General features: G+C 50.8%; 1 protein-coding gene across 1 annotated transcript in view; it reads right to left on the minus strand.

The window, feature by feature from the left end:
- Window positions 1–25,798, minus strand: part of SLIT1 (slit guidance ligand 1) — a 164,302-nt gene that overhangs the window by 129,732 nt on the left and 8,772 nt on the right. Inside the window, exons 2-4 of the mRNA XM_045878537.2 lie at window positions 13,091–13,162; window positions 10,936–11,007; window positions 5,724–5,795 (exon numbers count right to left, since the gene is read on the minus strand). Coding sequence (XP_045734493.1) covers window positions 5,724–5,795; window positions 10,936–11,007; window positions 13,091–13,162 — 216 coding nt within the window. The remainder of the gene's footprint in view (window positions 1–5,723; window positions 5,796–10,935; window positions 11,008–13,090; window positions 13,163–25,798) is intronic.

Raw genomic sequence — 25,798 nt, forward strand, 5'->3', positions numbered from 1 at the left:
TGAGAGAAGAGCAAAACAGGGCTCCCGGGGTTAGAGGAAGCCCTCCAACATCACACGGCTAGCACTCACTTTAACTCCGGCCACAGAGACTTTCCTGGTGCTTGTAAAAGCTGGGAGGTCTCCTACCATAAAAATCACACATGCTTCCTACAGAACATCTGGGAAACACAGAAAAGAAAAAAGTCACCCAGAGACGACCCCCACTGGCATTTTACAGTATTTTTCCGTGCCTTCTTTAGAGTGATTTATTTAGTGATTTTATTGTCAGTACAATTTTGCATCCTGGCTTTTGGTAACACAAACATTTATCCGCATTACTTTACATCTTCCATAAAGACCACCCTTGGTGATGATATAAATATTTCAAGCATATATACCATAATTTACTTAACTGTTCCCCCAACGTTGGACATATATTTCTATATTCAATATTCTATATTTCAAAATAGGAATATTCTACATTTTGAGGCACCTGGGTGGCTCAGTCGGTTACACATCTGCCTTCAGCTCAGGTAATGATCTCAGGGTCCTGGGATCAGGCCCACATCAGGCTCCCTGCTGAGCCTCCCCCCCCCCCCCCCACTGCTTGTGCTATCTCTCTCTCTGTCAAATAAATAAAATCTTTTGTTATTTTTTATTTTTTTTAAAAGATTTTATTTATTTATTTATTTGACAGAGAGAGAAATAGCGAGAGAGGGAACACAAGCAGGGGGAGTGGGAGAGGGAGAAGCAGGCTTCCGGCCGAGCAGGGAGCCCGATGCGGGGCTCGATCCCAGGACCCTGGGATCATGACCTGAGCCGAAGGCAGATGCTTAACAACTGAGCTACCCAAGCGCCCCTAAAATCTTTTTTTAAAAAAGGAATGTTCTACATTTCAAAATTCTAAATAATGCTACAATGAACGTGTTTGTGCTCATGTTTTATTATTTCCTTAGGCTAGATCCCCAAATGTGAGATTTCAGGACCTTCTAAGGCCTGGTATCTAATTCCAACCCTATCACCAAACTGCTCTGTGGTCCAAGGCAAGTCACGTCTCTGGGCCTCAGGTCCCACATATGAAACGAAACAGGCAGATCAACCCAACACAGGGGGAATATTCCTGAAGAATAGCCAGTAACAGGATTTTAACACCTGGCAGCCACACACACAAAGTCAACCTAAATATGGACTGCACAATCTGACACACTCTACGACCACACCTTACCTACACATTTGGTCTCTCTCAAACCTGTTGCGTGCTGATTTAGCATAACGGCCTCTGCTGAAAGTCCATGATTTGCTCCAGGTGGGAAGGATTAGCAACAGATTCCTCAAAGCAGAGGGGAGGTCAACAGGTGAGAGACCAGAACCACCAGGTCCCACCTCCCCTCCTATCCTGCCTCCTAAGGGAATGCGGTCCCCCTCCAATTCCTGGAGGAGGAGGGGCTCCCTAGTAAGACGGCACCAGGTGATCCCACAAACCCCCAATGCAGCTCCTTGGCCCAGGAATGATCTCATGACCAAAGGTGAGCTGATCAGATTTTTTCCCCAGAAATCTGGAGTTGGGACCTCAGACATGGGGACTAACTCCAAGGTCATAGGAAGTAGGAGGGGAGTCGGCACTGTGGCTAACCAAAGTCATGGCGGAACTGAGATGTTGCCCATGAGCCCAGGACACTGGTCTGCAGGGAGAAGCAGGAAAATAATGAGATATTCAGAAAGAACTAGAAACACCCTTCACCTCTCGGTTCTGGTCCCAGCAATACTTCACTTCCTGTCCTGGGGAACCTATAAGTCTGCTGGTTGTGCCCCTGCAATACCTTACCATCCTTCCCATCACCAGCCTGCAGGGGTTTCTGTTTCCAGAACCAGAGTGCCCAAGTGCTCCTCGGCCAGACCAAGCGGACCAGGAGAGTTATCAGAGGTGTTTGCAATGCCAGATGCTCAAGTCAACAGATTGAGGTTGGAGGTGGAACAAAGAATATTAGCAAATAAATCTGTAAGCACTTGCTCTTGCATCCTTCCTTAGCACAACAACAAAGGTAAAAAAAACTCCGTGAGCCAGAGCCCAGGGACAAACAACCAGATCAATAAAAGGGTTTGTTTAACCATTTCCCTCAGGATGTGCACTTTGGAGATGGCCTGAATTGGAGGGGTGCCAGGTGTCCTGAACCAGATTGGGCCCAGTCATGAACTCAAGTCCCCGACTGATCTGAGCGGAGACCCTGCACAGGAGTCCTCCCCAAAGTCCTGCTGGCTGGTACACCTGTGCTTACAGATGAGCTTCAGAAATATTAACAGGGGAGCTAGAGAAAATAGTTTCCCTCCACCAGGTCCAGCTATGCTCCTGGATAAGAAACATCTCCTGCCAAGAGTTAGGGACCCATTGCCTAAAAAGAAAAAGCAGTTGGCACTGAGGAAAGGTTCTGGCTCTAGAGCCTGGAAATACTCCCCAAAGAACCACCAATCCTTCTATCAGGCGGGCCCTTCTCCTGGAAGTCCCTCTGTTCAGAGCTTACAGGCCCCCTCCCCAAGACAGCCAGCCCCAGGCCACAGGGGTGAGAACATCCAATGTTTCTGGAGGCCACTCCCTCCCCCGATTCCCAGCCCCATTGGGTGCCAAGAGCAGGAGTCAGGTAGATTCTGGTCTTCTTCAACGGCTTTTCCACATAAAATCCAGTTATTTAATATTTGTTAAAGCATAGGAGCACTTTTCTTCAGTAAAATAGGAAGTCATGAAGAGCACTGAGTGGGGAGTCCACAAGGAACTTGACTACTGACCCTGAGAAGGTCACTTCACCTCTCCAACCTTGACTTTCATCTTGACTTTCCTCAGCAGTAAAACCATGAGGCACTGCCCGCCTCACAGGGTCACAGGTGTCAGATGAGACAGGTGCACCTGAGGACCAGCTTTCCTGCAGGGCCATTCGTTCCCCAGTAGTGTCAGGAACAGAGCGAACATCTGCTGCAGGTCCACAGCAGGCCTGATGCTTTATGTGCACGATCTCAACTCAGCCTCATGATAGCCTAACCGTGTACAGGTAAGACAAGCAGGCCCTGGGAAGTTAGACCACCCAGAGTTATACTTGAAAAACCCAGGACCACCTGACCCTAGATTTTCTACTGCTCCAGGCTACCCTGCCATTGCACTAGGGATCCAAGTTCCCCAGACACGGGTCAAGAAGGCAGCCTCATGGACTGCACAGTGTCACTGCTCTCAGGAGGGAGCCCACGGACATGCAGGGCACCAATAACCCTGGTACAAGGTAGCCCCAAGAGCTGGAGACAGACAGAGACCCCTGCAGAGCTGTCCTCTCCCCGCCAGCCTCAAGAGCTGGTGGAAGGTTCTGGCAAAAGCTGGCAGCCCCTCAAAGGACGAATAGGCCTGGAAGTAATCTCAAGCAAAAGGCTGGAAGTTTGTGAATTTAGATTCACATGAGGAGGTCTTGGATATTTTAAAGTAAATGAGGGATGAAAACAATCTGTGTCCATCAATAAACAAATGGATAAGGATATGAGAGGTATATATATAATGGAATACCATCCAACCATTAAAAAGAAGGAAATCTTGCCATTTGTGACCACATGGATGGACCTTGAGGGCTTATGCTAAGTGAGATAAGCCAGACAGAGAAAGACAAGTACTGTATGGTATCACTTAGATGTGGAATCTGGAAAAAAAAAAATCTAAAAAAAGTCAAACTCATAGAAACAGAAAATAGCAAAGTGGCTGCTGAGAGCTGGGGGGAAATAGGAGGAAGAGGTAGATAACGGTACAAATTTTCAGCAATAAGATGAGTAAGGTCTGAGGATCTAATGTATAACATGATAGCTGCAGTTGATAACACCATCTTGTGTAACTGAAATTTGCTAAGAGAGTAAAACTTAAATATTCTCACCAAAAAAAAAAAGCCAAACAAATAAATAAAAAGATGAACATGTGAAATGACGCATGTGTTAATTAACTAGATGGGAGACCCTTTCACACATATATGTGTAGCAAACCATCACAGCGTACACGTTAAGTACCTCTCAATTTTGTTTGTCAATTCTCCCTCAATAAAGCTGAAATCTCAAAATAAGTTTTTAAAAATGTTTTAGTAAAATAAAAGAGAAAGGGTCAAAGTGGGTGCCCAGAGCTCAGCGGCAACCATGTCCTGCACACACGCTCCGAAGCTTGGGTGGAGGAAGACAGTGGTCGGGACGGCCAGGGGAAGGGAAGCCGAGCAGGCAGAAGACGTGGGGACAGGGACAGCAGACGCCAGAAAGGTGAAAGAGGGCTTGCAGAAAGGAAAAAGAAAATAGAGGGGGCCACCAAGAGAAAAGAGGTTCAGGATGAATTTTTGCAGGGGCAGAGCTGTGATAATGCCTGTTCAAGCCAGCTTCCGGAAAGGAGCGGGCAGAGAAAACGGGAGCTGCTGGAGCCCGGGGAAGGGTAAGGCCAAGGCCTGCACGTGACCAGTCCCAGCACAGCCCTCAGGTTGAAGCCCCGGTTAGAGAGATGTTAGGGTGGATGCATCTGCTGGGAAGGGCCTCGTGCCTCAGCACTCAAGGCAAGCAAACCTCCCCCTGCGTGTGCCTGGCACCGAATGAAAGGGCCAACCTACTGAGTGACGGGGGGCCGAAGAAGGCCCAGCTCAAGCCCAAGGGTGGTGAGGACCAGCAGAAGGGATCAGCACTGAGGGTCACTGTGGAGAGCCTCCAGGCCAGAAGGAAGAAGAAACAGGAAGTGAGGGGAGCCTGGGTGGCTCAGTCGTTAAGCGTCTGCCTTCGGCTCAGGTCATGATCCCAGGGTCCTGGGATCGAGCCCCGCATCGGGCTCCCTGCTCCACGGGAGGCCTGCTTCTCCCTCTCCCACTCCCCCTGCTTGTGTTCCCTCTTTCGCTTTGTCTCTCTGTCAAATAAATAAATACAATCTTAAAAAAAAAAATCTAACAAGAGTACATAGTTGTTCTAGATGCTTACAGAAAGCAAAGCTAAGAAAAACATAAATTATTGGGAACCAGATTTAGGGCTCAAACTTAAGAAAATGTTTCTAATATGCAGATCTGTCCAATAATGCAACTGACTGGGGAGGGAGTGAACTCCCCATCATTAGAGGTAGCCAAGCAAAGACTGAAGGACCACAGGCTAAGGAACTGCAAAGAAGATTCCTTAGATAATCTCTAAGGTTCTGTCCAACCCAAGACCCCACAAAATGAAATAAATGGTAGAACAATTACAGCCACATTTAGCAAACCATAGAGCAGAATTAGCCCCACTACCCTTGAAGCTTGAAAGAAGTACATTTACAGCAAATAAAAGTATGACTTTATGCCATGGTTGATAAGCTTCCAGACCTATGACTCTGACCTGATAACAGAAAGAGGTCCAAGAAGGGCTTCACTGAATGAATCAATAACCGACCCGAGGCAGGTTACCAAAGGTTGAGACAGATGTGCAGGGTTGGAAAGCCTGGCTGGCATCATGGCTGACAAGAACGTCCTCCTCCCCCCGCCCCCCAGAACATTCTCACACCCGCACTGACAGGGGGAGCACAGAAAACCGAATGAGCCGTGGATCCCGGCAGGTGCGACCCCAGAGAAATGCCCCGCGCAGCCCCTTCCTACAGGAGGGCCTGGCCTTTCATGCCCCAGGTGATCCGGACAGGTGGGGAGCAGGGGGTCACGGTTGCGGGGAAGTCCGGCCCCTCTGACCAGACACAGGGTGAGGGACAAGACCACAGACAGAGCAATGTCACTCACAGCCTCGACAGAGCCTGGTTATTCTGGAACAGCAGTTCTGGTAACATGTGCAGCTGGTTCCGGTTCAGTCGTCTACAAGAGAGAAGAAAGGAAGAGTTGGAAGGTGCCTCAGCATCCAGGAAATCCAAAGACTTGTCAGAAAGCACTGGATTCAGGGCGCCTGGGTGGCTCAGTTGGTTAAGCAACTGCCTTCGGCTCAGGTCATGATCCTGGAGTCCCGGGATCGAGTCCCGCATCGGGCTCCCTGCTCGGCGGGGAGCCTGCTTCTCCCTCTGACCCTCCCCCCTCTCATGTGCTCTCTGTCTCTCTCATTCTCTCTCTCAAATAAATAAAAATAAAAAAAAAAGCACTGGATTCAGAGTGAGAGGGCATGGGGTTCAAATCCCAACAGGGTCACTGGGTTACCCCAGGGAAATGAGCTTCCCTGGGCCTCAGTTTCTATGAAGTGGGAGTTCGCCATCCAACACTTGGGGAGGATGAGCCAGAGCACCTGTGGAAGGTCCCCTCCAAGGACCTGATGTGCAGTGGGCAATCAACACCTCCCATGATTTCCACCCATGCCCCTCGTCATCATCATGTTACATTCTCAACACCTGTTGCAACTCATAAGGCACTGATTGAAATACTATCTTGGCTTGTGAGTTGAACACCTGACTCCGCTTGAAATGTGAGCAGGAGTAGGACTAGCCCCATGTTCTGATTCTTCATTGCTCTCACCCACGTTTGACTCAGTGGCAACTTTCTTTTATTGTTTGCTTTAGGTCTGTTTCTCAAAATGAAAATCGCATTATCTATTTTTTTATTATCTATGAAAATGCATGCTTAATTCTTTACAAACCTCAAATAACAGAAGAAAAAATATTCAGCCACCTGCATTTTCCTCACTCAACAATCTGTGGTGTCTCTCTGTGCCAAACAGTAGAGAACCCCTTTGTTTTTTGTTTTTTAAGATTTTATTTATTTGACAGAGAGAGACACAGCGAGAGAGGGAACACAAGCAGGCGGAGCGGGAGAGGGAGACGCAGGCTTCCCGCTGAGCAGGGAGCCCGATGTGGGGCTCGATCCCAGGACCCTGGAATCATGACCTGAGCCGAAGGCAGACGCTTAACGACTGAGCCACCCAGGTGCCCCAAGAACAGCCCCTTTGTTTTTAATGACTAGTACGTCCATCATTTCTATTTGCTCTTCTGGTGGACAGAACAACTTCTCAGTTTTATATACACAGGCAGGAGTGGGAAGTCATTCTGGAATGTGGCCTGGACGGGAAGATAAAATGCAGACGTCAGCAGCTAGTTCTCTGACGCTGGAGTACGGGACTCCCGCCCATCAGGGGTGCGCCACCTACAAGTATGGAAGCTTAGTCCTCGCACTGTGGCCCACGGGCCACCTGCAGGGGCTTTGCCTGGGAGTTGGTAAGAGCTGCAATATTGCAGCCTCTCCACCAGGCCTGTGGAGTCAGACTCTGCATTTCAGCAGGATCCCCAAGTGATCCGGGTGCACGTGAAGGCTGGAGAAGCTCTGGTGTAAAACCCAGCCCCCGCCCTCCAGACTACAGCACAGTTGGGGTCTTGCACAACCATCTCCTTTAACAGCGCTGGACGAGGATAAACCAACTTAGTAAAAGCTTTCTTGTGCTGGCGGGGAGGAAGAAATGTAATTGTCTGTGGCCAATAGTAACTGGTCTGTGGTCACCTCCTCGGAGGTCACCCTTCATCTGATACGTGAGAAAGGCACCATTTTCCAGCACGGTGCAGACAAGGAGACCAGCTGGGAGAAGTTTACTCAAAAGGGCAGGCTCCTAGGGAAACACATCACTGCCTTGGAAAAAAAAAGGGGGGGTGGGGAACCACCAATATAATCCTTAAAGCAACAGGAGTGGACATCAGATCACTCCAAGTTCCTCAACCTTGCCCAGTAAATTAATCCCGTATTTACACTGCCTGGTAATCATTGGGTTTTGTTTTGTTTTGTTTTCCCCCAAGACTTTCTCACTTTTCCAGCTTCAATTTCTGAAAACATTGAAGAGGGAAAAAAAAAAATGCCATAGCCAGTATAAAGTAGAAAATCAACCAAAGAACACCAAAGGAGGGCCCCAGCGTGGTGAAGGAGCTGCAGGTAGCTAAGGACAGGGACAGCAGTAGTGGTGACCAGTCCTTCTTAGCCCTCAGCTTGTGCCAGGCACTGGGACGAGTGATGTAGAGGTACTACGTCACCATCAGAGGGAAAGCAGAACGCACAGGTGGGCTTCTTGCTCCCTGAGTATGACAAGGGCTCACGCATGTACCCTCCCATCTCCTTCTTGCAACACCCCTGCAGGAAAATTTTACCTCTACCATCTTGCCGCATGGCTTGGCTCTTAATAGGTGCTCGGATGTTTATGGACTCTGTTGGGCTATCTCTGTGATAGTTGAGGGGGCTGGGATGCCCAGAGGTGAGTGACTCGCCCTCGTCATGACCAAGTACTAGAGCCAGGTTCTGAAGAATGCCTTTCCCCCACCTTGCACATCGGCCTCCCCTCGGCCAGCACGGGGCGGCTGAGTGACCCCCACAGCCAGTGGGACTGTACCCCTCCGCTTCTGTACTCAAGCTCACAGGAACTGCTTACAAGAACCAGTTGTGTCTGTTCCCAAACCTACCTGCCAGAGGTGCTTCTAATAATTAACTATGACAGAGGTGAACAAAATACTCATGTGAAAAGAGTCATCTCTGTAAAAACTAAATTGGATGCTTTGGAGAAAGTCAATAAACCAAAATCTGTTCATTGAAGGGCTGTTGAATTAAGTAAAAGACTGGGTCACGGGCAGGAGGGTCACAAAAGAAACTCGGGGGACACCTGGGTGGCTCAGTCGGTTAAGCATCTGACTTCGGCTCAGGTCATGATCTCAGGGTCCTGGGATCGAGCCCCACATCGGGCTCTCTGCTCAGTGGGGGGTCTGCTTCTCCCTCTCCCCTGCTTGTGCTCTCTCTCTCTCTCTCTCAAAATATATAAGTAAAATCTTAAAAAAAAAAAAAAAGAAACTCGGAATTCTTCACCCAGATTGCTTCTAAGGGTCTTTTAAACATCTCACTCCACCTTAAAGAAATCCAAACCAAAAATCATAAGCAAGTAATTTGTGTGTAGTGTAGGTGAGGAAAACAATACAGAACTCCAGTCTCAGTTACTAAGAAGAAAAGCCTTGGCCAAAAAAAAAAAGGTGGGGGAAGAGGGTTGATGAGTGCACACTTCCACGTCTGCGCTGAAATGGAATGTTTAGAGTACGTGCGGTGTTAATGACTGTCCACTTTATCCAACTTGTATGATTAATGGGTCCACCACTGGTCTCCAGCAAGTCAGAGGAGAGGGTGCTGGCTGGCCGCAGGGAGTGCCACTCAGCCTCAGGGACACGAGAGTCACACCCCCCAAGAAAAACCGCCTGCTGTGAACTTGCGGGGGACCCACCCCAGAAGAAAGGAAGAGGCACAGGACAGAGGGGACAAAGTCTGCAGTGACAACTCGTGACTCAAAAAGGAGGGCCCTGCCCCCTCCCGGGTGGCAGCGACAGGCCTGACGTGGGCCACCCCTATCATGTGTCGACCCCACTCCCACCTTCCCTCCTCCTGCAGAGCGTGGCAGCACCCAGAGCTGGAGCTGCAGGGGGTTTGGCCTGGGTCCCAATCAGGCCCTCACAGCCAGGTAATGAATGTGGACTTTGTTCTGAGCCTTTGAAAGAAAACAAACACTGCACTAATCTATTCTCGCTGCAGGCTCCTTATCGCTCACTTTTAGGCCCGGATGAAGAACGCAAAAAGAAAAGACTGCCTTGCTTTTTCTTCCAGGCTGCAGGAAGGCACGGACACAACCATATTCTTCTCCCTTTATTTAATACCTTACTTTCTTTGAAGTAAAAGAGAAGAGTGAGGTATTAGGTCATAGTCATTAAGAGCTCAGGCTTCGGAGGCAAAAGGACCCTGTTCTAATCCCCTCTTCTGCACTTAATCACTTAATAACGCAAGTGCCTTAACTTCAGTGCCCCTCTGTTTCTCATCTGTAAAATACCACTGACCACAGTGTTGTTTTAAGGATTAAATGAGATACCGTAGGGCAAAGAGCTTATCTTGGTGCCTGGCACAGAGTAAGGCAATCAACTACAGCTATATCATTATAAACTCATTGTCAGAAAATCCATAAAAAAGATAAGCACAAAGAGTAGAATTAAAGTTACCTGATATCCCACCACTCAATGCAATGAGAGTTAATCTTCCCAATTACTTTCCTCCTCCTGTGTTCTATATACATAGAAGCTGATGCGATTTACATAAACGTCACTTTCTGCCTTTTTCATTTAATATTATATTGTGAGCACATTCCAATGGCCTTCACTGTTCTTCAAAAATGTGACTTGATATCCTACGTCTCACCAGAATGGCTTTCTCCATTTCTTTATTGTTGTATTTAAATGATGTGCGAAGAATATCCTGGATATATACATTTTTTAGCCTCGTCTCTGATTACTGCCTTAAAATAAAATGGACTTTCTGGTTCAGAGGGCATGAACTCTAGGACTCTTGGTACCTCTTGAGAGCCAAACCAAAGCAAAACAGTGAGACCAGTGACCCCGGTGAATGTGTGTCCATCCCCCACCTCACTCATCCCTATTCCTTTTTTTTTCATTATTGCCAACCCGAAATGCAAAACTTGATCAAGACCCATTTTTCAAATGCAAAAGCCCAGGTTTGGAGAAAGCATGTAAGTCAGAAATATCTCCACCTTCCAGCTTCTGTGCTGTGGCCCTGAACGCCCAAGATGCAGCTTCTCAGGTGACCTCTGGGTCTCCCCGACAGTCCCCTTGGCACACCCATTCTTCCTCCCTGCCACACAACGGGAGCATGGACAGTGGTCACACCTGAGCTATGAGATTATAGGAAGCAATTTCACTTCCTCTGTACTGGGTGGGGTTTTTACCATAATGCATTATCAGGGAAAAACAACAAAGAGAGTTGCATTTAGAGTGTGGGGTGCAGACACCCGCTTTGTCCTCAATGTCACCTCGTGATGAGGCTGTGGCCGCTTCTCCGGCTGTGGCTGCCCCTGGCTCCCAGCAGCCGGCGGGAGGTGCGGGGGGGCGGGACGGCGTGCCGGCCTCTCCCCCACCCTGCCCTTGCTGCCGGGCTCAGCTGTCGTGAACCCTCAGCACCACCCCACCGCCCTGAGCCTGCACCCCCGGATACTCACAACCGCTCCAGCTCCTTCATGTCGTCAAAAGCCCCCCGCTCCACCACTCCAATCTGGTTCTCCATCAGCTGCCTGGGGGAGCAAAGAGACAAGGACAGCTAAAGGACGTTGGACAGGGACCCTGAGCAATAGCTAGCACCAGGGAGTGAAACAGGTGCAGGGCCCAAGACGCACGCAGACCCAGGTCCCGGCCTGAGCGGACAAAAGTGCCCCCCAACCTTGCAAATTCCCGGCAGGTATCCTCAGCACGCCCAGGCCTGACAGCAAGCTGCACTTCCAGCCCCTGAGCCTGTGCGGACCCCTCTGCTGCCACCAGGCCCACGGGGCACCGGAGCGCCAGGCCATGGCTCCAAAGGCATCCTGGTTCTGGGAAGCCGGGACCCAGGCGGCAGGGCCCTCCTTCGGCCCGGAGGGCGCATGTCTAAGGGGCAGAGCCGGGGGGGATGGGCCAGCAGCAGGCGGAGGGGAGCCTGTGCCAACCGGGCAAGGCCCACACATGCAGCAAACACACTGCAGTTGGCAGAGCACAGCCCCTCTGCCTGCACCCCTACACCGCCTGGCCGCATCTGCTGCCAAGTCAGCCTCTGGCTCCATGAGGCCGTACCTCCTCACCGCCAGCGCTCCCTGCAGCCCAGGACAGCCGGCTGCCAGGCACTGGGCTTGTTGCGTGGTACCTTCTGAGATCGTCAAGTGTATTTTCCTCCCTGCGTTTTCCCCTGTCCGCTCCTAAGCAGTGGACCTCAGAGGAGGTTCGGGGTAGGGCAGGGGGCTAGAAGTCTGTGATCAAGGTGCTCTCCAGGTTGAGGCTAGAACACACTTCTCTCCCTCCACCTTGTTTCCAAAAGCCTGAGCTGTCGAGGAGCCCATGCTGGAGGACAGGAAGGGTGAGGGATGCCAGGGGGAAGAGGGGTTTTCCCGGACTCAGAAGAGATTCCTGGAGCCTGGGAAGGAGTCAAAGGTCAGTGGGTTTGGGAGCAGCAAGACCCCTGCCCAGCGATTAATAGCTCTGACCCCAGTGAAGATAGAGACCACAATGTCCCCAGCCCCCCCAAAGACCCTCAGAGCTGCAAAGTAGTTCTGAAAGAACTGAGGCCCCAGGACCCTTGCACTACCCTGGGAGTAGGGGGTGAGGACCCTATGACTGTCTGATGTTGAACGTGTCAGAATGCATGCATGAGTCTGAGAGCTGCAGAGCAGGAAGAGATGAAGGGATCCACCCCTTCCCCCTCCTCACTCCTCACCCCTGCCCAGCTCGACAAGGGAAATGCTACAGACGGCTCCTTGACTGGCCAGTGGCGAACCCCAAAAGAGCCACACCTGCCACCTCTGGTATCTGCCACTGTCCAGCACCCGAGGAGAGCCCCTCTGTCCTCAACTGTCCCCACTCACCTACCCTCTCGAGTCAGGGGGAGCTGTATGTAGCCTCACTGGGGAGTCTGTCTGAGGCACAGAGTCAAAAGAACGATGGAGACAGTCAAGGGCTGAGATGCATCCCCCAAAATTCCTACACTGAAGCCCCGACCCCCAGTGTGATTTGGAGATGCAGCCTGTAGGGAGGTAATCAAGGTTTAATGAGGTCAAAAGGGTAGGGCCCTAATCTGATAGGACTGGTATCCTTATGAAAAGAGGAAGAGACACCAGAGACCTCTCTCTGCACACACAGAGGAAAGGCCATGTGAGGACACATCAAGAAGGTGGCCAATAAGAGAGGCCTCACTACGAACAACCCAGATGGCACCTTGATCACAGACTTCTAGCCTCAAGAACTGTGAGAAAATACATTTCTGTGTTTAAGTCCCCCAGTCTGTGGTCTTTTGTGTTGGCGGCCCCAGCAGACCAAGCCAGAGACCTAAAGCTTCCTCACGGTCACCTGGCCTTCCCTCATTCCAGGATAAGACGCCCTGTGGGCCCAGCCAGGGTCCTGCCAGGTGGCGACCACTGGTGGCCGCCACGCCCAATTTCTCAGCCCTGCTCAGGCCTCACCATCACTCCCACCTGCCCCACTCAGGCATCTGAAGACTGACTCCACAGGGAGAGGCCGTGCCTGCCTACAACTCTACAGCCCACAGCCAGGGCTCTGCCTAGGACCCACAGGGCCATTGCCAAGGGTGGGGCAGGAGGGAGATGATGAGCAGGGGCGGTAGCCCATACTCACAGCACCCGAAGCTGCTTGAGCCCCGCGAAGTCGTTTTTGTGGATCCGAGTGATATTGTTCCCGTTGAGTTCCCTGGTGGACAAAAGGAGAAAGAAATGGTGAGATGCCCAGGGTGGGCCCCCAGGCCAGGGCTCAGTGCCACACTCCCTCTCCACTGAACTCCAGGCTGTCCTCTCCCCAATGGGGCCAGGTGCTTCCCAGCCAAGCCCTGGGACGCCCAAGTCTATGTCAAGGCCCAGCAAGCCGAGGCCCATCTTTGCAGCAGATGTCCAGCCCGGGAAATGCAGAGGGCACAGGCTCACCGCTGGGAGAGCTGTGGGAGCCAAAATCGTGGCTTCTGCCCAGAAAGAGCTCAGGCTGATTGGACAGACAAGACATGCATGCAGGGAAGAATTTGGAAACTAGCCAATGGGAGGTTATTCAGGTGGATCCCCTATCTGTAAAGTGCAGATAATAACTGTGACTATCTCATTGGGTTAGCCTGGGGCCTAAACAAGTAAAGAGCATGGCCTGTGCTGGGCGCCTGGGTGGCTCAGTTGGTTAAGCAACTGCCTTCAGCTCAGATCATGATCCTGGAGTCCCAGGATCGAGTCCCACATGGGGCTCCCCGCTCAGCGGGGGGTCTGCTTCTCCCTCTGACCCTCTTCCCTCTCGTGCTCTCTGTCTCTCATTCTCTCTCTCGCAAATAAATAAAATCTTAAAAAAAAAAAAAAGAGCATGGCCCGTGCTGGGAAAGGGCCCCTTGCAGACAGCGATGCTATCATCTGGTGGCAGAGGCTCCTACGAGCTGTCCAGAGTCGGAGCAGGGGAGAGCAGTGTGGGTCATGCATTTTAAGAAGACTGAGAGTGTGGGACTCAAGCTGAGGCCTAAAAGACAAGGCAGATGTGCCCAGTGAGTGGGACTGAGTGGACGTTCCAGGAAAGAACACCCCAGAGTATCTGGGGGCCGAAGGAGGAGACAGGCTGGGAGTCAGGAGCTGTGGGAAGCAGGGCTGGGGGAATGCGAGATCAGATCACAGAAGGCCTGAGAAAGCAAGCAGAGGAAGTCAGGGAGCCGAGGAGGCCTGAAGGCAGGAGCCCACCAGGAGGTGAGTCCTGCATCGAGGGGAAGGATGGCAGGGCTGAGGAGGGGAGGGGGCCCACTCTCTGGATCCCAGGGCCAGGCCTGAGCTGCAGTGTCTCCTCTGCCTGCAACCCCACCCCACCCCCGGGCCTCTGGCCCTTCCTCCCTTCAAGGCTACATGTGTTCCTCCTCAGGCCACCCCAACCACAACCTTGGACATGGACCCCACCTTAGAGGCTATCTGGCCCCTGCTGAGCCTCCTAGGGAAGCTCACTTGCCTCTGCCAGGACACTTCTCTTCACAGCGAGCTAGTGCAGCCTCAGAAAAGCAGGTCCCTCCAGGAGGCAGCTACAGCACTCCCCAGAAAGTTCTTCCACCGAACCACACACAGCAGAATCTCAATCAGGCCTAGCCCCACACCCAGTCCCACATCCGCTTCTGATCTGTCTCCCTGTGGCAGCTCTGTGTTCACACCCACCCCAACTCCTCCTCTTTCTCACCACGTCACAGTCACTCGTATGCTTGGCAACAACCTAACTACCCCTATCCCCACGCGCGTGCGCGCACACACCCCCCAGTCCCCTGCAGCCCGGCTTCCTCACTTACCAACCCCAGTCAACCCAAATCCCAGCTCCTTTGAAAAACAGCAAGGTCCCTCTCCTGTAAGCATTTAGGAAGTGTGTTTGGCCTAGACGATGTTCTAGAGTTGCAACCACTAAGAACCCCATATTTCAGTTTCCACATACTCCAGAAACCAGGCTCTGTGGACGCCCTCAGGAGGGGCTGGAAAGTATGACAGCACCTATCTTACAGACGAGGACATTTTGCCTCAGAGAGGTCAGGTGTCTTCCAGAGGTCACCAGCTGCTACATGACAGAGCAGAGACGTGGACACAGCCATCTGATCCGGGGGCCCAAGCTTCTTCCAGCAGGCCGGGCCGGTGACAAGTGGATAACGCATTCAACCCGTCACTCTCCTGCCCTGCCCCTGAGCCTGTCTCCTGATCCTGAGGAGCAGCTGGGAAAACTCATTCCCTGCGCATCTCTTTTCAAACAGGATCTCTCAGAGGGGCTTGAGGCCTCTCCAAGGTAATGAGAGCCCCAGACTGAGGCACGTCCCACCCTAGAGGCTGTGAGGAAGCCCTCTCCACATGAGACAGGCTCCTTTTTTTTTTTTTTTAAGATTTTATGTATTTATTTGAGAGAGAGATCGAGATTGAGAGAACGAGTGGGAGGAGGGGTAGGGGGAGAGGCAGACTCCCTGCAGAGCAGGGAGCTGGGTGCGGGACTCAATCCCAGGATCCTGGGATCATGACCTGAGCTGAAGGCAGACGCTTAACCGACTGAGCCACCCAGGAGACCAAGACAGGCTCTTCCCAACGTGAGGGTCTTTTCTCTTGAACTAAATATTCTTCCCTGAAACAGCCCCTCTAAGCCTCACCTACACTGCACCCCAACCTGCTCCTTCTGCTCACAATCATGCTTCAAGCATCGAGAACATCATCAACAAGCCCTTCAAATTGGTTCCCTCTGCAAGCAGGGCTGGTTTCTTTTGGGCCATCCTGCTGAAACTTTCATCCCCAAACCCAAAACCACAAGGAATTTTGGGTTGTTTTAATTTCTTCATCATAACGATACATCGGCACTGATAACAAGAGCAAAAATGTTAAACTTAAATGGACATCACCAGAGCAATACTTAGTTGACCTTCCAGCACATCTGAGAAACCAGATACTACGCAGTCATTTAAAAGGGTACAAATCATTTTGTACTCACAGGGAAGGATGTCCATGATACAGTTTGTGGTAAAAGGGTTACAAGACAGCTTGTATTCTATGAGCCCCCTCATGTAAAATCTACACCCATGTCCATCCTGGGATGTGTGCAGAGCAAGCTCCCTGGGGGCTGTTTGCCACATATTAATGCCTATAACTGCTAAGTGCTGGTTTTAGTTTCTTTTTTATGCTTTTCTGCACTGCTTGAATTTTTTTTTTTAAGATTTTATTTATTCATTTGAGAGAAAGAGAGAGGGAGCACATGAGCAAAGGGGGAGAGGCAGAGGGGGAGGGAGAAGCAGGCTCCCCGCTGAGCAGGGAGCCCGATGCAGGACTTGATCCCAGAACCCTGAGATCACAACCCAGGCCGAAGGCAGATGCCCAACCATCTGAGCCACCCAGGCACCCCTGCTTGAATTTTTAAAATTATATCTATATTTTTATAAGCCAACAAAATATTCCAGTTACTGCATTTAAAAATAAGAGTAATACAGGGCACCTGGGTGGCTCAGTAGGTTGGGTGTCTGGCTCTTGTTTTTGGCTCAGGTCATGAGCTCAAGGTCCTGGGATCAGGCCCCCCGTCAGGCTCTGTTTTGGGCATGGACCTGCTTGGGGTTCTCGCTCCCACTCTCTCTCTGCCCCTCCCCCACCCATGCATGCTCTCTCTCTAAAAAAAAATAATAAAATAAATAAAAATAAGAGTAATACATGTACATTGTTGAATTTTTTTTCAATTTTCTGAAGAATAAAGAAAAAATTTAAATCACACATAAATTCATTCCCCAGAATTAACCCCTGTTAAAATTCTGGAATAGTGGGCGCCTGGGTGGCTCAGTTGGTTAAGCGACTGCCTTCGGCTCAGGTCATGATCCTGGAGTCCCTGGATCGAGTCCCGCATCGGGCTCCCTGCTCAGCAGGGAGTCTGCTTCTCCCTCTGACCCTCCCCTCTCTCATGCTCACTCTATCTCATTCTCTCTCTCAAATAAATAAATAAAATCTTTAAAAAAAAAAATTCTGGAATAGTTTCTTCCTTTTTTTTTTTTTAAGATTTTTTTATTTATTTATTTGAGAGAGCAAGAATGAGAGAGAGGGTCAGAGGGAGAAGCAGGCTCCTCATTGAGCAGGGAGCCCGATGCGGGACTCGATCCCAGGACTCCAGGATCATGACCTGAGCCGAAGGCAGTCGCTTAACCAACTGAGTCACCCAGGCGCCCTGGAATAGTTTCTTCCAAGCCTGTTTTCTTTGGACACAATTTTTATGTAGTTGAAATAATTTAATAAATATTGATTGAAGACTTACAAGTTGCAAAGCATTTTGCAAGGTTCTGAAGATATGGGGATGAGTGAGACAGACATACATGGTATGCATTCCTTCCACAATGCTATACCCTGTTCATTCCCCACTGATGATTTTTGATGGCCATCAATTATCCCTGCATTTGAATATATCAAGTTACTGGGACATTCCCTGAACCCCGGCTACTGGACACCTGGGCTCTTTTGATATCATTCAATTATAAACAACACTGCACAAAGCTTGGTGGGCATTTGGGAGGAATACATTCCTAGATAGGGTATTATTCAGCCAAAAGTCATGAAAAAGCTGATGCATTTTACAATAACTGGCTCATTCTTTCTCGTGGCAGCCATGGTCTATAAGACAATTGACTTCAATAATTGTTCATTTCACAGGCAGCAAAACTGAGGCAAAGGAAAATGTTAAAAGACTTGTCTGAACAAGGCAGGGCCCAACATGGAAGTCAGGAATCCCTGAGGTTGGAATTCCCACGAGGTGGGCTGGGGGCTGGGGGTGGAGGGCTCACAGGGACTTCTGGCGACATCATAGTCACATGCCTCTCTTCTTCCCCTTTGGCACCAGCCCCACTGCTCAGACTCCAGACCCGTTCCTTAGCCCACCATCAGGCGGCTCCACCCCGTCCTCCTCACTTCCCGCACCCCACTCCACCCCCATGCAGGAAAAGACCTGGGACAGCAGGCGCAACAATGCGGCAAATACAGCCTCTCTCTCAGGAGGCCCTGATGCTTCCGAACGAGAATGTCCATGGACACCCTAGCTCCCCCAGCCCCCTGCCTCCCCCCATCAGCCTCGCTCTCTAACCCAGGAGCCAAGCGTGTCCTCTCAGGGGAGCGCCCTCTGGAGGCAGCCTGGGAGGCAGCGGCAGCTCCCATCAGGCACCCAGGTCGGAGGGCTGCAAAGGAGGCATTATTGCCACCTGGGCCCAGAGAATGGAGTTCCCAACATAGGCCCACCACTTCCCCTCAAACCCTCAGCAGAGGCCATTGGAATGAGGCAAGGAGGCCATCTTTCTCCAGCGCCTGATTCCTCCAACAGGTGGTCCTTGAGTGTTGCCATGGAGACCCCCTCCCCAGCAAGCTGCCTGGGAAAAAAGAAGCTGGGAGAAGCTGCTGTGACCTTAAGACCTTTGCAGCCAGAGCAGCCAAGCGAGGTGGGCCTCCAGGGGGGCTCCAGGCCTGGTTTCCAGGAAGAACCCCGACCCAGCGCTCCCCAGGCTCCCTGAGGTTCTTGCCGCCAGAGCCCACATCCGCCACTCCTCCCGACCAGGTACCCACTGTGTGCAGGTTCCGAGCCTAACTCCGAGCACGCTTCATCTCACTCCACCCTCACGCTCACAGGGAGTCGAGTCATGTTCTCTCTACCTCGCTGAGGAGGACACTAAGGCACAGAACTGGTGAAGCGATGGCCCAGAACCTCACAGCTAACTAGGGGTAGGGCTACCGGTATGATTCCATGTCCTTTCTCCCCATCATGATGCCTCCTGCCAACGACTCTGTCGAGGCCACCCCTCACCCCAAGTGCTCATGAGAAACAACTTGGAGACTTTGGGTAGGAAACCCTCGGGGCCTGTTCTAAGACCACGTGCTCTGCCTAAGCAACAATATCAGGGGGTCCCCAGCCGGCTGAACCATGTGTGTTCTTAGTGGCTAAGAGCTTAGCCTTTAGAGCCAAAATGTCTGCCTTCAAACTCCTGCTCCACCATCACTAGCTGTGTAACCTTGGGCATGTAGCTCAAATTCTCTGTGCCTCAGTTCCCCCATTTGTACAATGAGGATAATGATAGTACCCACCTCTTAGAGGTGTGGTGAGGTGTAAATGACTTAATATTACTTTCTTTTTTTTTTTTTTAAGACTTATTTATTTTAAAGAGGGGCGGGCAGAGGGAGAGGGAGAGAGAATCTCAAGCAGCCTCCCCCCTGAGCACAGAACCCAACACAGGGCTTGATCTCAAGACCCCGAGATCAGGACCAGAGCTGAAACCAAGAGTCAGATGCTTAACAACTGAGCCACCCAGGCATCCCAATGACTTAATATTTCTAAAACACCGAGAGTAAGGCCTGGCACGCTCTCTGCATCCATATTACCTACGGAGATTAATTTACTACCACTGTTGCTGTGGTTTCCCTCAAGGACAAGGCTCCACCAGGAAGGTGGTGCCCCAGGCTCGGCTCAGGCTGGAGCTGGATGGGCCGGGCCCCACTGATCGGGGGTCCAGCAGCTGCCCATGCCCTGCAGGCCCCGTGATGGGAAAGCCCAGGGAAGATGGCCTAAGACAGTTCTCTCTCTTCCAAAAGTGAGGAGTGTGCATCCATCCTTCTCCCCCAGGAGGAAATACACTCCAGCGGCCAATGGCCCTGGTTTCCATCAGCTCCTGTGTGGTCCTACCCTGAAAGAAAAGCCTCAGTGGTAGAAGATTTTGGAGAAAATCCTCTGAAGCAAAGTTACCAAGATAAAAACAAAAACACACAAGGATTTCTTGAATCCTCTCAAAAACAAGAATCTGATCCCCAGAACCTGGGTGTTTGGTGATACACTGAAAGAACCCCTCGGACCTCTAGCGCCATGGGAATAAACAGCCTGGGTCCCTCACAGCGTGTTCTGGGGGTCCCGCGTGCCTCACGAGCAGTTCTTACCCTAGAGTTCCACCACCTTCTAGGGCTAGTTCCCTAAGGGACCAGAACCTTCCCACAGCGCCCCAAGCCTGCAATGACAGCAGGGAGGCTCAGGCCACCCTCCAAATCCCTTCCTGCCGGATCCCCAAAAAAATAAACACGCAGCTCTGACTGGGGCTGAGACAGGCCTCTGGGCTGGGGAACCATACACCTCGGCTCTATCCTTAGAAACACTACGCGGGCCAAATCGCTGGCAGTGAGAGCCTGCAGAGTCAGAAGAGAGAGCGGAGGGAAGGAAGAATCTCCCCACCCAGCCATGGCCCCGGACAGCAGGCTGAACACCCCAACCTGCAGGCCAAATCGCTGGCAGTGAGAGCCTGCAGAGTCAGAAGAGAGAGCGGAGGGAAGGAAGAATCTCCCCACCCAGCCATGGCCCCGGACAGCAGGCTGAACACCCCAACCTTCAGGCCACCCAGCCGCACGCCCATGCCCTTGTGCCTGGAGCCCCACGTTCCCTCTGGCTCCCCTCCAATCTGCTCTCCTAGCCACAGCCAGGGGGCTCCTTTCAAGATGCAGATCTGATCATGTCACTCCCCACTTAAGCCCTTCAATGAATCCCCATTGCCCTTGGAACTGAGACAAAAATCTCCTCACCGAGAGTGACAAGGCCCCCGTGGCCTGCCCCACACGCCCCCCGTTCTGATCCGCTCCTTCCTGTGAACAGCCATCCGCTCTGCCTAGAATACTCCTTCCTCTTTGCCTGATTCCAACTCTTCCTTCCAGCGGGTCAAACTCCCTATCACAGACCTGCAGAACGCCCCAGCCCTCCTGCAGCATGAGCCAGAGGCAATTTTATATGGGTAAGGGGACTTCCTTGAATGCTCTCTCTGCCCCTACAGAAGTTTATAAGCTCCTCGAGGACACAGGCTGTGTTGGTTGCTTCTCACCATTGTATCCTCAGGGCCTAACATGGTACCTGGCACCTCAGAGATGCTACAGGAAGTAGTTCTTGAAGGCCTGAACAGATTTGCATTAAAATGTACATATTCCAAACAGCGATGGGCTGAGGGAGTTTTCCAAGTTTCCCTGCCCCCCCAAAGCAAAGGAAAAAAAGAAAAAAAAACTACACTAATTAAGAAATGTTCTCCCTTGGGGCACCTGGGTAGCTCAGTTGGTTAAACATCCGAATCTTGATCACAGCTCAGGTCTAGATCTCGGTGTCATGAGTTCAAGCCCCATGTTGGGTTCTACCTTGGGCGTGGAGCCCACAGGAAGGAAGGGAGGGAGGGAGGAAGGAAGGAAGGAAGGGAGGGAGAGAAATGCTTTCCCTTATCGAATCATTATGTTGTACGCCTGAAACTAATCTATCACTGTATGTCAATTATACTTTGACTTAAAAATAAATAAATTTGGTGGGCACCTGGCTGGCTCAGTCAGTAGGGCATGCAACTCTTGATCTCGGGGTTGTGAGTTCGAGCCCCATGCTGGGTGTAGAGATTACTTAAAAATAAAATATTTTAAAAATAATAATAAATAAAATTTTAAAACAAAAAAAATCAAAAATTAAAAAGAAATGCTCCCCCAAACGGATATCCGCCAAGAAAAGCTCCACACACAGAGGACACTGAGCGTTACCAATGACTTCCCACACAGCCCACAAGTTAAAAGACAGATTCTTCCTCAGTAGCTCTCACAGGAGAATACCAGCCCCCAGGGTTTCAGCTGCTCCGCTCCCCTACTTCCTCCAACACCCCAGCACTCCTGCCTCAGAGCCTTTGCCCATGCTGCTCTCTCAGCCCAGAACTGCCCAGAACAGCCCTCTCCTCCTTACCTGCCCACCAACACACACACCTGACTGACCCCTGCCATCCTTCAGGGCTTCAGTGGAAACATCTGTTCCAAACCAGCCCCCCCTGTGCGTTCACTCAGCTCCCCTCCCAGAGCCGGGATTGGAATTTAGAGTCGTGTGCAATATGAGGTCCTTTGTTAAAGGCCGGTCTCTCTCCTGCCAGGCGAGGAAGGGCAGAGGCCACCTCTGGTCCGCTCCCTGTGATCTGCCCAACACCCTCAACACAGTAAGCGTTCACTAAACAGAGGGAAAATAGGCTGAATGAGCAATCCTGCCCACCGAGCCCAGCTGCTGCTGGCATATCTCAGCCGAAGCGTGGCCCACACTCCCATCAGCGGGTGGAGCCCTGCCCACAGTCCTCAGGCATCGGCGGGTGGGTCATGATCAGGAGGCTCCCCCAACCCCCCCTCAGCAGAGCGCACAAGCCTGGTGCCAACCCCAGAGCTGCTGGGACTGCCCTCCAGCATGCAATAACTCGAGAAGCCCCAGGGAGGAGTAGTCGGGGGCCCCAGGCCAGGGCAGAGTTGCTACTGATCCCTCTCTTCCCCAGGCTCCTGGGGACCCGTCTTGTCGCCTTGGCTTGAATACTAGCAATATCTATACTCTCAAAACCAAGCCAACTCATTGAAGCCTCATGATAACACCTGATTCAAATGTTTATTATCAGTTCTGATTCACATTATGAGGAGACTGAGGCAAAAACATTTCAGTGACTTGTTCAAGATCAGCTAGCTGATAATTGGGTTGAGGAGGCAAGCCCAAGCATGTCTGACTCCAGGGCCCAGCTCGCTCTTTTTTTTTTTTAATTCCAATAAAATACGCATAACAAAATTTACCACTTTAACCATTTTAAGTTCAGTAGTGTTAAGCGTATTCACATTGTTGTACAACAGATCTCCAGAGATTTTTTTCATCCTGAAAAACCAAAACTCTGTTCCCGTTAAACAATAACTCTCCATTCCTCCCTCCCCCTTGACCCTGGCAACCACCATTCTGCTTGTCTCTATGAATTTGACTGTTTTTTTTTAAGATTTTATTTATTTATTTGAGAGAGAGAGACAGAGCAAGAGCAAAAGAGAGCAAGAGAGAGAGAGCAGAGAGAGAGTGCATGAGCAGGGTGGAGGGGCAGAGGGAGAGGGAGAAGCAGACTCCCCACTGAGCAGGGAACCCCACCTGGGTTCGATCCCAGGACCCCGGGATCATGACCTGAGCCGAAGGCAGATGCTTAACCGACTGAGCCACCCAAGTGCCCTGTGAATATGACTATTTTAGATACCTCATATAAGTGGAATCATACAGTATTTGTCTATGACTGGCTTATTTCATTCAGCATAATGTCCTCAAGGTTCATCCACGTTGTAGCATGTGACAGGACTTCCTTACTTTTTTAAGGTTGAATTATATTCCACTATATGTATGCATACACCCCATTGTGTTTATCCACTCATCTGTAGATGGACACTTGGGCTGCTTCCACCCTCTAGCTCTTGTGAATAATGCTGCAATGAACACGGGTGTACAGATATCTTCAAGACCCTGTTTTCAATCTTTTGGGGGTACACCCAGAAGCAGACTTGCTGGATCATATGGTAATTCTATTTAATTTGTTGAGGGATCATCGAATGTTTTCCAGGGGGGTGCACCATTTTACACTCCCAGAAACAGTACACCAGGGTGCCAGTGTCCCCACTCCCTCCCACCAGCTGTTATTTCCTGGTTTTTGAGAGCAGTCATCCTGATGGGTAGGAGGTGGTCAGGGCCCAGTTGTTAACCCCATTTCCATGCTGTATTCTGTTCCGAGGTCCAGACCCCACCCTAGTCTCTTCGTTACCAAGGCCTGGCCTTGGTTTGCCTTTATGCTTCAATGCTAAGCCCTGACAGGGGTTTTATAGGGGCTGAATAAATGTTTGATAAATGAGTGGATGAAAGAAGCCAGGACTTACCAAGATATGTGGTACGGTAGTCCAATTTAAAACTAAACATGTACACGTCTCAGAGCCTCAAGACTCGGGGACCCTGGGCACCCCACTCACCAGCCATCTGTGCCCCCCAGCAGATGATGTACCTCTCCGACCTTCTCATCATCAGCAGAGTGGTGATAATACCTTCCTCCCAGGACCGTTGTGAGCAGTAAAAGGGCAGAGGAGGGTAAAGCATCGCTCAGAGCCTGGCCCGGGTGGGGGGCTTTCCATGGTGACCGCTGATACCATCCCAATTCCTCGCTGCCACTCTCCTTCTCTGACCCATCTCCCCCATCCCCAATTGGCTGGCTCTTCCTTTCCAAATCGCTGCCCTCCCCTCAGTGCTCCAGTCCACCTGCTCCCCCTCGGAGCTCCTGCGTGTTCTCTCCTCCCACAGATTTCCTCACCACCAACTCGCTGCCAGCCATCTGCCTTTGCCTCCCACTTCTCCCAGGAAACCAACTGCCCAGCTTGGCCAGTGAGCCCCCACCACAGGTCCAGAAGCTGTCCTCGGCCCTGGTCCTCAGACAGCCTGGCTGCTCTCCCAGGTTAAGCCTCCTCCCCATCTCCAAACTCCTTCTCTGGCACGGGCCAAGTTCCGATCCACCGATGGCCAGGAGCTCCTCCGGCCTCCCCACCTCCTCCTCCTCATTGCCTGCCCTCTTTTTTTTTTTAATTGAGATATACAACTGACATACAACATTACACTAGTTTCAGGCATATAACGTATTGATTAGATGTCCGTATATATTGCAAAATGATCAGTGCAGTAAGTCTAGTTCACATCTGTCACTTCACACAGTTACTTTTTTTTTCTTGTGATGAGGACTTTTACTCTCTTAGCAACTCTCTTAGCAACTTTCAAATATACAATAAATATACAATAGCATATTATTAACCGCAGTCTCCATGCTGTACGTTATCTCCCCAGGACTCACTGACTTTATAACTGGAAGTCTACCTTTTAACCACTTTCAGTCATTTTACCTCCTGCCATCTTAATGTGGGCAGAAACTAAAGGCAATCTTCATGGGTCTACGAAGGACGTACTTTCCTCACCAGGAAGCCCCAGCAAGAAGCAGTGTTTCCCACATGGTGTTTTGGTCACCTCCTGCATCTGCATCACCTGAATTGCCTTTGCAAAAACCTGCTGAATCCACATCTTTCTGGGATGGGCCTGGGAATCTGCATTTTATGCCAGCTTCCCAGGAAAGTCTTTTTTTTTTAAGATTTTATTTTTTAAAGTAATCTCTATACCCAACATGAGGCTCAAACCCACAACCCCGAGATCAAGAGTTGCATGCTCTATCAACTGAGCCAGTTAGGTGCCCCCCCCCGCCCAGGAAATTCTTATTCCCGTTGAAGTTTCTGTTCCAACTCTTTGCCATGAGGTCCTCCCAAATGTCTCTCCAGTCCACATACTCTACAGAGTAACCATCCTCTATCCCTATCCTTAGGGTCGTCTTTTTCCTGTAGCTGATTATTGGCAATGAAAACAAAAGAGATAGAAGCCAGCTTCACAGCTTCTCCTCCAGGATCACCCGCCCTCACCATGTTCACTCCATTCACAAAATCCTTCTCCCAGGCTGGAGCCTTGGGGCCCCATGACCCTCCTATGTGCTCTCTCTGCACCTTCTGCCTCGGTCTAGATCTGTTTCCTCCTGTGCCTCGGCCTCTGTGGCCTAACTCCATGAGGACTGTGGCCACGGCCTACTGCTGATGTGACAAATTACCACACGCTCAGGGGCTTGAAACAACACAGATGTATTCTCTTACAGCTCGGGAGGCCACTTTTGGCTCATGGCCCCTCCTGTCACCACTCCCACCTCTTGCTTCCATTGTTACATCTCCTTCTCCAGGCTTGACCTTCCTGTCTCTCTCTTACAGGGACCCAGGGATGACGTCGTGCCCACCCCGATGACGCAAGATCATCTCTCATCTCGAGATCCTTAACTGCATCTGCAAAGCCCTTTGTGCCATGTAAGACAACATAGTCACAGGTTCCCAGGACTGGAACATGGACATCTTTGGGGACCATTACTCAACCCATAATGACTATATTTTCTAAAGCAAAGATCAGAAACAGAAAATGTCTTACTAAATGTTTAAAAAAAAAAAACTCATCAAACAC

This window comes from Mirounga angustirostris, unplaced genomic scaffold (genome assembly GCF_029215605.1).
Source record: "Mirounga angustirostris isolate CCGP_5_RB_7025 unplaced genomic scaffold, mMirAng1.0.hap1 SCAF_6, whole genome shotgun sequence".
NCBI lineage: Eukaryota > Metazoa > Chordata > Mammalia > Carnivora > Phocidae > Mirounga > Mirounga angustirostris.